The sequence below is a fragment of the Schistocerca cancellata genome, chromosome 3, assembly GCF_023864275.1.
Source record: "Schistocerca cancellata isolate TAMUIC-IGC-003103 chromosome 3, iqSchCanc2.1, whole genome shotgun sequence".
NCBI classification, from domain to species: domain Eukaryota; kingdom Metazoa; phylum Arthropoda; class Insecta; order Orthoptera; family Acrididae; genus Schistocerca; species Schistocerca cancellata.
The window spans coordinates 894617109-894630598 of record NC_064628.1 but is presented as its reverse complement, the minus strand read 5'-3'; the positions used below and the strand labels follow the sequence as shown (position 1 = coordinate 894630598).

At 42.5% G+C, this 13490-nt stretch overlaps 1 protein-coding gene across 1 annotated transcript in view; it reads right to left on the bottom strand.

Annotated features, from left to right (window-relative positions):
• The window catches only part of LOC126177153 (UDP-glucosyltransferase 2-like), a 115385-nt gene that overhangs the window by 82098 nt on the left and 19797 nt on the right, over positions 1-13490 (bottom strand). Inside the window, exon 2 of the mRNA XM_049924429.1 lies at positions 1068-1278. Within this exon, the coding sequence (XP_049780386.1) occupies positions 1068-1259 (192 nt within the window). The 5' untranslated portion in view covers positions 1260-1278. The remainder of the gene's footprint in view (positions 1-1067; positions 1279-13490) is intronic.

Below are 13490 nucleotides of genomic sequence, written 5' to 3'. Positions count from 1 at the left end.
TTCCTTCAATCTTCTTCTCCCTTTAGGTCTGCTTTCTATGATACTGAGAGAGAATCTTTGGCAAATCACCCTGTTACTGTGTTCATTCCATTTTTCTCTGTTTTCGTGAATTTTATGCCTAATTTATAAATATTCAATTCATTCCTAATGTCAGTCGTTATTATTTCTGTCCGCATCCGTGTTTGGCGACATCACGGTGAACGCACATTGGAAGCGAGTATTTGTCATCGCCATACTGGTGTATCACCCGGCGTATGGGGTGCCATTGGTTACACGTCTCGGTCACCTCTTGTTCGCATTGAGGGCACTTTGAACAGTGGACGTTACATTTCAGATCTGTTACGACCCGTGGCTCTACCCTTCCTTCGATCCCTGCGAAACCCTACATTTCAGCAGGATAATGCACGACCGCATGTTGCAGGACCTGTACGGGCCTTTGTGGATACAGAAAATGTTCGACTGGTGCGCTGGCCAGCACATTCTCCAGATCTCTCACCAATTGAAAACGTCTGGTCAATGGTGGCCGAGTAACTGGCTCGTCACAATACGCCAGTCACTACTCTTGATGAGCTGTGGTATCGTGTTGAAGCAGCATGTGCAGCTGTACCTGTTTGACTCAATGCCCAGGCGTATCAAGGCCGTTATTACGGCCAGAGGTGGTTGTTCTGGGTACTGATTTCTCAGGGTCTATGCACCCAAATCGCGTGAAAATGTAATCACATGTCAGTTCTAGTATAATATATTTGTCCAATGAACACCCGTTTGTCATCTTCATTTCTTCTTGGTGTAGCAATTTTAATGGCCAGTAGTGTAAATGACCGTATCCTTTCACTGCAATTTTTTAGAGCGCCAAGGGATCGTAGATGCCAGTATGTGGCATAAACTTCAACGTGATACTTTTACCCGTTCCTCGGAGAAGGGTTTCAAACAGTCGGACGGAGAGACGGAGGGAGAATAAAGTAATCCTAAGGTTCCGTTCCACCGATTGAGGTACGCAACTTTAAATATGAAGGGAAAGGTGTGTGCTCTGAGGCTGGCGGGGTGTAGACGTGAATGTAAGTTCGTACCTTGATGGGGTCCGTGGTGATGAAGGTGACCTCGTGGCCGCGCTTGACCAGCTCGAGGACGATCATCCGCAGGGGGTACTGGTGGCTGACGCTGGGGAACGGCACAGCGGCCAGGATCCTGGCGCCGTCCACACACCCCACAGCCAGCAGGGCGGGCAGCGGAAGCAGCAGCAGCAGGCGGGGGCTCCCCATGCCGGAAAGTTGGTACCACCTGCGGAGCGTGAAAACTTCAGTCGTACCGCGTTACCGGGAAAAATAAACACGCGTTTATGTAATTTTGTTGCCAATACGCATTAACGACCAACTGAACTGGAATAGTGGTTTTGTCCTGTAATTACGGCGAATAGAATAATCCTTTTGTTACGTCACAGGTATTTCATTAGTTCTTCATTAGTTCTTGCCTCTTAGAGGTTGTCAGGACCAGATCTTTAGCTTACGGCAAATAATGGAGAAGTGTTATGAGTGGAACAGGGAATTGTATCTATGCTTTATAGATCTAGAAAAGGCATATGACCGGGTTCCTAGGAGGAAGTTATTGTCTGTTCTACAAGATTACGGAATAGGAGGCAAACTTTTGCAAGTAATTAAAGGTCTTTGCATGGATAGTCAGGCTGCAGTTAGAGTTGACGGTAAATTGAGTTCATGGTTCAGAGTAGTTTCAGGGGTAAGACAAGGCTGCAACCTGTCTCCACTGTTGTTCATATTATTTATGGATCATATGTTGAAAACAATAGACTGGCTGGGTGAGATTAAGATATGTGAACACAAAATAAGCAGTCTTGCATATGCGGATGACTTAGTTGTGATGGCAGATTCGATTGAAAGTTTGCAAAGTAATATTTCAGAGCTAGATCAGAAATGTAAGGACTATGGTATGAAGATTAGCATCTCCAAAACGAAAGTAATGTCAGTGGGAAAGAAATATAAACGGATTGAGTGCCAAATAGGAGGAGCAAAGTTAGAACAGGTGGACGGTTTCAAGTACTTAGGATGCATATTCTCACAGGATGGCAACATAGTGAAAGAACTGGAAGCGAGGTGTAGCAAAGCTAGTGCAGTGAGCGCTCAGCTACGATCTACTCTCTTCTGCAAGAAGGAAGTCAGTACCAAGACTAAGTTATCTGTGCACCGTTCAATCTTTCGACCAACTTTGTTGTATGGGAGCGAAAGCTGGGTGGATTCAGGTTACCTTATCAACAAGATTGAGGTTACGGATATGAAAGTAGCTAGGATGATTGCAGGTACTAGTAGATGGGAACAATGGCAGGAGGGTGTCAACAATGAGGAAATCAAAGAGAAACTGGGAATGAACTCTATAGATGTAGCAGTCAGGGCGAACAGGCTTAGACAGTGGGGTCATGTTACACGCATGGGAGAAGCAAGGTTACCCAAGAGACTCATGGATTCAGCAGTAGAGGGTAGGAGGAGTCGGGGCAGACCGAGGAGAAGGTACCTGGATTCGGTTAAGAATGATTTTGAAGTAATAGGTTTAACATCAGAAGAGGCACCAATGTTAGCACTGAATAGGGGATCATGGAGGAACTGTATAAGGGGAGCTATGCTCCAGACTGAACGCTGAAAGGCATAATCAGTCTTAAATGATGATGATGATGATTGTACTACACTCAACATGACAGTCGAGTCTATGAAGCGTAAGATGCACAATACAGCCGAGTTTTATCACAGATACGAGCGGAAAAGTGCTCCTATCGGAGCACAAAAATGCAAATATGTTTCAAATAGTGCAGTACCAGCTGCCTCATTCTACATACCCCAGCATCTTTAATACTTTCTACATCTACATGATTGCTCTGCAATTCACATTTAAGTGCTTGGCAGAGGGTTCATCGAACCACAATCATACCATCTCTCTACCATTCCACTCCCGAACAGCGCGCGGGAAATACGAACACCTAAACCTTTCTGTTCGAGCTCTGATTTCTCTTATTTTATTTTGATGATCATTTCTATTTATGTAGGTTGGGTTCAACAAAATATTTTCGCATTCGGAAGAGAAAGTTGGTGACTGAAATTTCGTAAATAATCTCGCTGCGACGAAAAACGTCCTTGCTTTAATGACTTCCATCCCAACTCGCGTATCATATCTGCCACACTCTCTCCCCTGTTACGTGATAATACTAAACGAGCTGCCCTTTTTTGCACCCTTTCGATGTCCTCCGTCAATCCCACTTGGTAAGGATCCCACACAGCGCAGAAATATTCTAACAGAGGACGAACGAGTGTAGTGTAAGCTGTCTCTTTAGTGGACTTGTTGCATCTTCTAAGTGTCCTGCCAATGAAACCCAACCTTTGCCTCGCCTTCCCCACAGTATTATCTATGTGGTCTTCCCAACTGAAGTCGTTCGTAATTTTAACACTCAGGTACTTTGTTGAATTGACAGCCTTGAGAATTGTACTATTTATCGAGTAATCGAATTCCAATGGATTTCTTTTGGAACTCATGTGGATCACCTCACACTTTTCGTTATTTAGCGTCAACTGCCACCTGCCACACCATACAGCACTCTTTTGTAAATAGCTTTGCAACTGATACTGGTCTTCGGATGACCTTACTAGACGGTAAATTACAGCATCATCTGCGAACAACCTAAGAGAATTGCTCAGATTGTCACCCAGGTCATTTATATAGATCAGGAGCAGCAGAGGTCCCAGGACGCTTCCCTGCGGAACACCTGATATCACTTCAGTTTTACTCGATGATTTGCCGTCTATTACTACGAACTGCGACCTTCCTGACAGGAAATTACGAATCCAGTCGCACAACTGAGACGATACCCCGTAGGCCCGCAGCTTCATTAGAAGTCGATTGTGAGGAACGGTGTCAAAAGCTTTCCGCAAATCCAGAAATACGGAATCAACTTGAGATCCCCTGTCGATAGCGGCCATTACTTCGTGTGAATAAAGAGCTAGCTGCGTTGCACAAGAAGGATGTTTTCTGAAACCATGCTGATTACGTATCAATAGATCGTTCCCTTCGAGGTGATTCATAATGTTTGAATACAGTATATGCTCCAAAACCCTACTGCAAACCGACGTCAATGATATAGGTCCGTAGTTCGATGGATTACTCCTACTACCCTCCTTCAACACTGGTGCGACCTGTGCAATTTTCCAATCTGTAGGTACAGATCTATCGGTGAGCGAGCGGTTGTATATGATTGCTAAGTAGGGAGCTATTGTATCAGCGTAATCTGAAAGGAACCTAATCGGTATACAATCTGTACCTGAAGACATGCCCGTATCAAGCGACTTGAGTTGCTTCGCAACTCCTAAGGTATCTACTTCTAAGAAACTCATGCTAGCGGCTGTTCGAGGCTTCGGATGCAGCAGACCCCCTTGCACTAAATTGGGGTTTTGACATATTTTAACATTTATGGCAGACTAAATATTAGTGAATCTTAAAAATGAGCTCTCTAAAGAACATTTTAAGCTAATAAAAAAATACTCAAAAAAATTTTCTACCTTGGTCCACCCCGTAAAACCAACCGTATTTTGGAGATGTGGACGATACTTTCATAGGTGGCCTCATGAACAAAATAAACTAATGGAGCTTTTATATCACTTCAACTCCATTCTTAAAAATATCGAGTTCACTATGGGATTATATAAAGACGGTTTGGTTAGCCGGAAGAATGATGGAGCTCTCTGGGACACTGAGTTTATCGTAAGCCTGTATATAACGACTTGTGTTTACAATGACTGTCCTGTCACACCAATCGATAAAAAACATGTACACAGAACTCGCATAGTCTCACTCTCAGATAGTTCGCCTAAAGAGCACGCTCACCTGGAGACAGTGTTTAAGGAAAATGGAGAGTCTACCCAACAGATTAACAGCGCAGTGTCAGTTGAAATCATGCACCAGCAAGCGGATGAAGAGGAGGGCACGTCGGCAGAATCTCACGGTTTCCTTTCCTTTATCGGAAATACACTGATGGAAAAAAAATTGCAGCATCAAGAAGGATTTGTGTGACATAAATGAAAGTTGGTAAGCGTGTTCCTACATCTGAAGGATGATGGGTACTCAAATTTCGCGCCAGTCGCATAACAGTGGCACTAGTAGTGCCACTATGACGATGAAAATCATGTTTGATGTACGAAGGTCACTCCAAAAGAAATGCACACTATTTTTGTAAAAATACAGTTTTCTATCTACATGTGTGAAAGTTTTACAGTGTGTAGATACATCGTTGCCGCTTGTTTTCAAACTTAGTTCAACCTGTTCCCGTGAGTGGCGCCGTCACATCATGTCTTCAAGATGGCTGCTACACTTGACGTTCGGCAGAAGCAACATGCTGTCATAGAATTCCTGTGCTGTGAAAACGAGACAGTGGGAAACATCCACAAGAGGTTCAAAAAGGTGTATGGAGATGCTGCTGTCGATCGCTGTACAGCCAGTCGGTGGGCAAGCAGGTTACGTGATGAAAGCGGGCACGGCAGTATTGAGGATTGTCCTCGCAGTGGCAGGCCTCGTACTGCACACACTCCAGACAATGTGCAGCGAGTTAACGAATTGGTGACTGCTGACAGAAGCATCACAGTGAACGAAGTGTCATGCTACGTTGGGATAGGGGAAGGAGTGTTTGCAGAATACTGAAAGTGTTGGCGTTAAAAAAAGGTTTGTTCCAAGTGGGTTCCCAGAATGTTGACAGTGGGTCACAAAGAAACAAGAAAAACGGTATGCAGCGTACTTTTGGAACAGTATGAGAATGATGGAGATTAATTTCTTGGAAGAAGTGTGACAAGTGATGAAACATGGCTCCATCATTTTGCAGCAGAGACGAAGAGGCAATCAATGGAGTGGCATCATGCAAATTGACCCAAGAAAAAAAATCAGAACCAAGCCTTCTGCTGGAAAAGTTATGGCTACAGTGTTTTTCGATTCCGAAGGACTCTTGCTTGTGGACGTCATGCCAGATGGAACCACCATAAATTCTGATGCATATGTGACGACACTGAAGAAACTTCAAGCTCAACTGAGTCGTGTTTGACCACATCGGCAAAAGCAGGATGTTTTGCTGTTGCACGACAATGCCCGGCCAAATGTCAGTCAAAAAACCACGGAAGCGATCACAAAACTCGGTTGGACAAAACTGAAACACCCGCCTTACTGTCCTAACCTGGCTCCGTGTACCTATCACCTCTGTGGGAAACTGAAAGACTTTCTTCGTGGAACAAGGTTTGAAGATGATGACTCCCTTGTGCACGCTGCCAAACAGTGGCTCCAACAGGTTGATCCAGAATTTTACCCTGCGGGTATACAGGCGCTGGTTCCAAGATGGCGTAAGGCAGTTGAGAGGGATGAAAATTATGTGGAGAAATGAAAATATTGTTCCTAAAGGATGTATGTACACACTGTAAAACTTTCAAACATGTAGAATAAAAGATGGATTTAAAAAAAAATAGCGTGCATTTCTTTTGGAGTGACCCTTGTGAATACACGCTGAAACCGTCATAAGCATTAGTTACCTTTGACATTGGACGTAGTCGGTTTATGTTAGTCAAGGATGCCTTTAAGGCGACAAAATACCCTTATCAACACCCCACTGAGTTTGAACGAGGTCGTTTAGTAGGGCTACGAAAAACTGGAAGTTCCTTCTGCGATATTGCAGAAAGAGTTGGCAGGAATGTAGTTACTATTCATGATTCCCTGCGGCAGGTGGTCACGAGACTGAACGGTTGCAAGAAGACCAGGCTACGGACGGCCACGTGGCACTACCGAGAGGGAAGACCATCATGTTCGGTCTTCGGCTCTGGTGCATCGTACTGCATCTGCAGCAACAGTTTGAGCAGGAGTAGGCACCGCGGGGACGCAACGAACTGTTACAGATAGGTTACTCCAAGAACAGCTCCGGGCTAGCTTGTAACAACAACAACGCTGTACTATTGTACATATAAATAATTTTTTCTTCTTCTGATTTTTCGATAAATTAGTGTAATCTATGTTCTGAATTCATTTCTTTTTTTGTTTCATGTCATTGTGTTAAGAAAACTGTACACAAATTTCAATGTGAATATTAATGTTTATGTCAAATGTCAAGCAATATTGTAATAGAATTGAAAGGTAACAAATGTTGAAACTGTTGTAACATGTTTAAAATTGTAACTGTGCGTCTGGTCCATACGTAGGCAATGTGTTAGGATATGTAGAATGCAAAACCTAGGGTGAATACCCTGTCTGTAAGGGAGCGGGAAAAGGTGGATGGCAGGCGAGCGTGGGAAAATGCGCACGGGCGCTGCACGGCACAACGGGCTCAGCAGTGGTAGTTAGAGTTTGGCATTGGTCTGAGACACACGTTCTGGATCGAGGAGGCTCTCCTGGAAGACGTACTTTCATTGAGCCTCGGGTATGCCGTTCCCACGCCCATACAGCATGGCAAAATTCCATAGGCACTAACCGGAAAAGTATTGCGACGCTATGAAGAAATAAAGTGCCGGTAATTCAAGAGCCATAGCTGTGGTTGTATGTGTGCTCTTGTCTCGTCATCTCGCCGCCTGCCAACCGCCGCATCGATACAAACAGGTTGAAACTTTTAGTACTGTATTCGTATGGACCAGTGTTACTTTTGTTCCATACTGTTCAATAACAACTTAATAACAACTTAAATTTTACCAGAACTTTCCTATCATTTAATTATCCTCACAACTAACCTAGACAGGGTCCTTTCCAAATGTTGTGCAATCCGAGTGTCCCGAGATGAAAAATTAAAGTTTGTGTTAATAATAATTACCTGCAGACCTAACTATGTTAGAATGGTGTTTAAAGAACTGTTTTGTTAATGAACCAGTAAATGAATAACGAAGGTCTGACAAAGTTGGAAGATAACTTTAATGTTGATTTAGTAATGAAGTTTAATTATTTCGAGACAGATATAATGGTATTTAAATCAGTAGGAAATAAGATAAAGAGAGTAGTAACTCATATATTGGAAATCTTGAGCGCATAATGGTGTCAGTAATCAATTTTTTTTTAATACAGTGATCATAACAGTTTCAGGGTCCCCCCCCCCCCTTTTCTTATCCATTTGAATTCTGAAGTGTTCTAAATTGATTTGACCAGCAAAGGTTAAAGTCAATATAAAAGCTAAAATTTATCAGTGTTTTATCTTTATTAAAATTGACATTTTGTTTGTGGCTCGAAATTACTATTTCTAGGGTGACCTATGTCCGATTTTAATCAGATCAATAGACAGTACGAAGTTTGGTAGTATACATTATAGAATGGTGTTGTGTATTTATGGTTTTTCCATATCAGTACAGAAAGTGAAACCATCAGTTCAATAGATTTTCTGGTTCTAAAATTTACTGTATTATTCAGTATTACTACGTGTTGGTTTGCATGAATATACGCCAACTTGTACAGGAAAGAAACTCACGTAAGGTGAACGCCACTCACTTACCAGAGTACAGGCTTTAATTAGCATCGTGTGCCAAGCGCACCAGCGTTACAAGCTGTCCTGTAGCGTGTATTCCACCGACCCCAAACAACAGTCATTTGCGACTTCAGTGGTGTTGAAACGTCCCCTTGGAAAAATTTATGAATTACTGTGCTGATAAACCTCTTACATTATTTGCTTTTCAAACAGCTGAGCAAAACTGAACGTACTCAGACATTACTCTCTTTACTTATTCTGATCAACACTAAACTGAAACACAATATTTTTAGCACAACGCAATCTGACTTTCAAAAATCCCTACAATGGCCCTGACTAACAATAAGCTATACCTTTCATAAATCAGTTACCTCACAAAAATCTTCGTTACTCAAACTACTGCAATACAGCGAGGGTCACTATTGCCAGCTAAACAAAAGATTCAAACTACAGAAGGCACTAACTACTGATAGGCATAGTTAGCAAATGAAAGATTTTGATAGAGAACAAACAATGTATTTACCTTACTAGTGTTCAAAAGTCATAATATATATATATCAGTTCATGACATCCAGTATTACAAATTTAATGTCTCTGATGGACACACATCCAGAACATCCGCTCTCAAAACTCCGCCATCTCTCTCCCTACATCCACCACTGCTGGCGGCTCACCTCCAACTGCACAATGCTACGCGCTGTTAACAGCCAACTGCCCAACACTACAATAGCATATGCTCCAAAAATGCAAACCAACCACAGCTTTCACACAGCACAGTCAGTGATTTTCATATAGAGCACTACGTGGCGTTACCAACATAAAAACCTAAACAGCCTACTTACAGTATTACTGAAGAGTGCAGGGTGAGGTCAGTTGTGTTTTCTGATGAAAGCTGGTTCTGCCTCGGTGCGAATGATGGCCGAGTGCTGGTTAGAAGGAGCCCAGTTGAGGATATGCAAAAACCTGTCTGCGTGCTAGTCACACTTGGGCTGCACCTGAAGTTATGTGGTCTGGGGGCGATTTCATATGACAGTAGGAACACTTCCGTGAGTATCCCATTCACCCTGCTGCAAATTTTTGTATCAGTCTGGTGATTTGACATGTCGTGCTGCCATTCATGAGCAGCATTCCAGGGTGTGTTTTCGAAAAGGATACCCTGTAGATTGAAACTGAAGAAACTGCAAAAAGGTGGGAATTTAATAAGATTGGACCTGGATAAACTGACTAAACCAGAGGTTGATCAGAGTTTCAGGGAGAGCATAAGGGAAAAATTGACAGGAATGGGGGAAAGAAATGCAGTAGAAGAAGAATGGGTAGCTTTGAGGGATGAAGCAGTGAAGGCAGCAGAGGATCAAGTAGGTAAAAAGACGAGGGCTAGTAGACATCCTTGGGTAACAGAAGAGATACTGAATTTAATTGATGAAAGAAGAAAATACAAAAATGCAGTAACTGAAGCAGGCAAAAAGGAATACAAACGTCTCAAAAATGAGATCGACAGGAAGTGCAAAATGGCTAAGCAGGGATTGCTAGAGGGCAAATGTAAGGATGTAGAGGCTTATCTCACTAGGGGTAAGATAGATACTGCCTACAGGAAAATTAAAGAGACCTTTGGAGAAAAGAGAACCACTTGCATGAATACCAAGAGCTCGGATGGAAAACCAGTTCTAAGCAAACAAGGGAAAGCAGAAAGGTGGAAGGTGTATATAGTGAGTCTATACAGGGGCGATGTTCGTGAGGACAATATTATGGAAATGGGAGAGGAGGTAGATGAAGATGAAATAGGAGATATGATACTGGGTGAAGAGTTTCACAAAGCACTGAAAGACCTGAGGCGAAACAAGGCCCCGGGAGTAGACAACATTCCATTAGAACTACTAACAGCCTTGCGACAGCCAGTCCTGACAAAACTCTACCATCTGGTGAGCAAGATGTATGAGACAGGCGAAATTCCCTCAGGCTTCAAGAAGAATATAATAATTCCAATCCCAAAGAAAACAGGTGTTGACAGATCTGAAAATTACCGAACTATCAGTTTAATAAGTCACGGCTGCAAAATACTAACGCAAATTCTTTACAGACGAATGGAAAAACTAGTAGAAGCCGACCTCGGGGAAGATCAGTTTGGACTGCGTAGGAACATCGGAATGCGTGAGGCAATACTGACCCTACGACTTATCTTAGAAGAACGATTAAGGAAAGGCAAACCTACGTTTCTAGCATTTGTAGACTTAGAGAAAGCTTTCGACAATGTAGACTGGAATAATCTCTTTCAAATTCTAAAGGTGGCAGGGGTAAAATACAGGGAGCGAAAGGCTATTTACAACTTGTACAGAAACCAGATGGCAGTTATAAGAGTCGAGGGACATGAAAGGGAAGCAGTGGTTGGGAAGGGAGTGAGGCAGGATTGTAGTCTCTCCCCGATGTTATCCAATCTGTAAATTGAGCAAGCCGTAAAGGAAACAAAAGAAAAATTCGGAGTAGGTATTAAAATCCATGGGGTTCGCCGATGACATTGCAATTCTGTCAGAGACCACAAAGGACTTGGAAGAGCAGTTGAACGGAATGGATAGTGTCTTGAAAGGAGGTTATAAGATGAACATCAACAAAAGCAAAACGAGGATAATGGAATGTAGTCGAATTAAATTGGGTGGTGCTGAAGGAATTAGTTTAGGAAATGAGACACTTAAAGTAGTAAAGGAATTTTGCTATTTGGGGAGCAAAATATCTGATGATTGTCGAAGTAGAGAGGATATAAAATATAGACTGGCAATGGCAAGGAAAGCGTTTCTGAAGAAGAGAAATTTGTTGATATCGAGTATAGATTTAAGTGTCAGGAAGTCGTTTCTGAAAGTATTTGTATGGAGTGTAGCCATGTATGGAAGTCAACATGGACGCTAAATAGTTTGGACAAGAAGAGAATAGAAGCTTTCGGAATGTGGTGCTACAGAATAATGCTTAAGATTAGATGGGTAGATCACATAACTCGTGAGGAAGTAATGAATAGGATTGGCGAGAAGAGGAATTTGTAGCACAACTTGACTAAAAGAAGGGACCGGTTGGTAGGACATGTTCTGAGGCATAAAGGGATCACCAATTTAGTATTGGAGGGCAGCGTAGAGGGTAAAAATCGTAGAGGGAGACCAAGACATGAATACACTAAGCAGATTCAGAAGGATGTAGGTTGCGGTAGGTACTGGGAGATGAAGAAGCTTGCACAGGATAGAGTAGCATGGAGAGCTGCATCAAACCAGTCTCAGGACTGAAGACCACAACAACAACAACAGCAACGCTCGCCCACATACCGATGGTGTAAACCAACATGCTCTACAGAGTGTCGACATGTTTCCTGGGCCTGCTCGATCACCAGATCATCTGACTCTAATGGAGCACATATGGGACGTCATCGGATGACAACTCCAGCGTTATCCACAAGTAGCATTATCCATTACTGTACTAAACGACCACGTGCAGCAGACATGGACACTATCCCACAAACTGACATGCGGTACCTGTACAGCTGAATTCATGCACGTTTGCATGCTAGCATTCAACATTCTGGCGGTTATTAATGCACCAGCCTTTCAGATTTGCAGTCACTTATCTGTCAACTAATTACCCTATGACCTTAAAGATGTTACCTAGACAACCGAATTCCCGCATTTTCATTACTGTACATTAATTATTTTTTGGTGTCGCAATTTTTTCCGTCATTGAATTTAGCTAAAAATTGCAAGAATCCTCCGCAGTTTTAAGATGAAAGTAATTTTCCGCGCACCATCCAATATTGCCAACCTGCTGGAATAAGTCCAGGTCAATTTGTTATTGCGGTTTGGATTTCACAAAATGCCTTGCCAGCGTGGTATGGCTTACGTGGGCTAGATCAGACACACTGTGGAAGAAGGCTTCACTAAGTGTCCTTTAATTTACTTCTATGGTCACAATCTTTTCTGTTTAACAGATTACCGGTTTCGGTCTTCAATGGCCATCATCAGATCTGCAGCAAAAATGGGAAAATATAAATACAAAAAATGGTTCAAATGGCTCTGAGCACTATGGGACTTAACTTCTTTGGTCATCAGTCCCCTAGAACTTAGAACTACTTAAACCTAACTAAGCTAAGGACATCACACACATCCATGCCCGAGGCAGGATTCGAACCTGCGACCGTAGCGGTCGCGCGGTTCCAAACTGTAGCGCCTAGAACCGCTCGGCCACTCCGGCCGGCAAAATATAAATACACTCGCAAACTGTATACAGCTTAAGAACAATACATAGAGCATATTGAAAAGTGGTACTGTCAAAATTTACATTTGTGTGCTTTAAATGTGAAGAGGCATACCTGTCTCATAAAAACAAAGTCCTAATGCACTGCAACCATAGTGGCATAGTCAACTGTTATCATTCTTTGCTCGCAGCGAAGTACCGCAGGGTAGGAGGGGCCCTCTGCCGGTCACGTTCCTCCAGCCACTTCCCGCCTGTGCGGAATTCTAGAGTCAGCGCTAACAGAGGGCGCTGATTATGTGCAGAACTATGTTTCCTTTCAGTTCTGGCTCCTTTACCGATTTGTTTTATGTTGTTTATATTACCCCGTGCAATATCAATGGTGTTTAATATTTATGTCATTGCCTAGAATATTGGCACTAGAGCAAATGTCAACCACTGTTCTTTAACTCTTCGTCTTTTTGACAATATTACCTTTGTCGTGTTCTTCTTTTTATTGCTTTTTATTACTGTAACACTTTTTATACTTTATAAGCTTATTACAGACTAACTATTGTATCCTCCTTTTATTTTCGCTGTTTCAATTAATTATTGAAAACTAGTGTATGCTGACATTAGCGACATCTTGTCAACTTACTACACAAATATCTTGTGGCTACTGTACGGCAGCTTGTTTTAAACAGTAGTTTTACTGACAACATGACTCGTGCATGTGATGTGATTTATATGTATTTGACGATGCTGGTGCTGATTCCGCATTTAACAGTTGACTATGCCACTATGGCTGCAGTGCATTAGGACTTTGTTT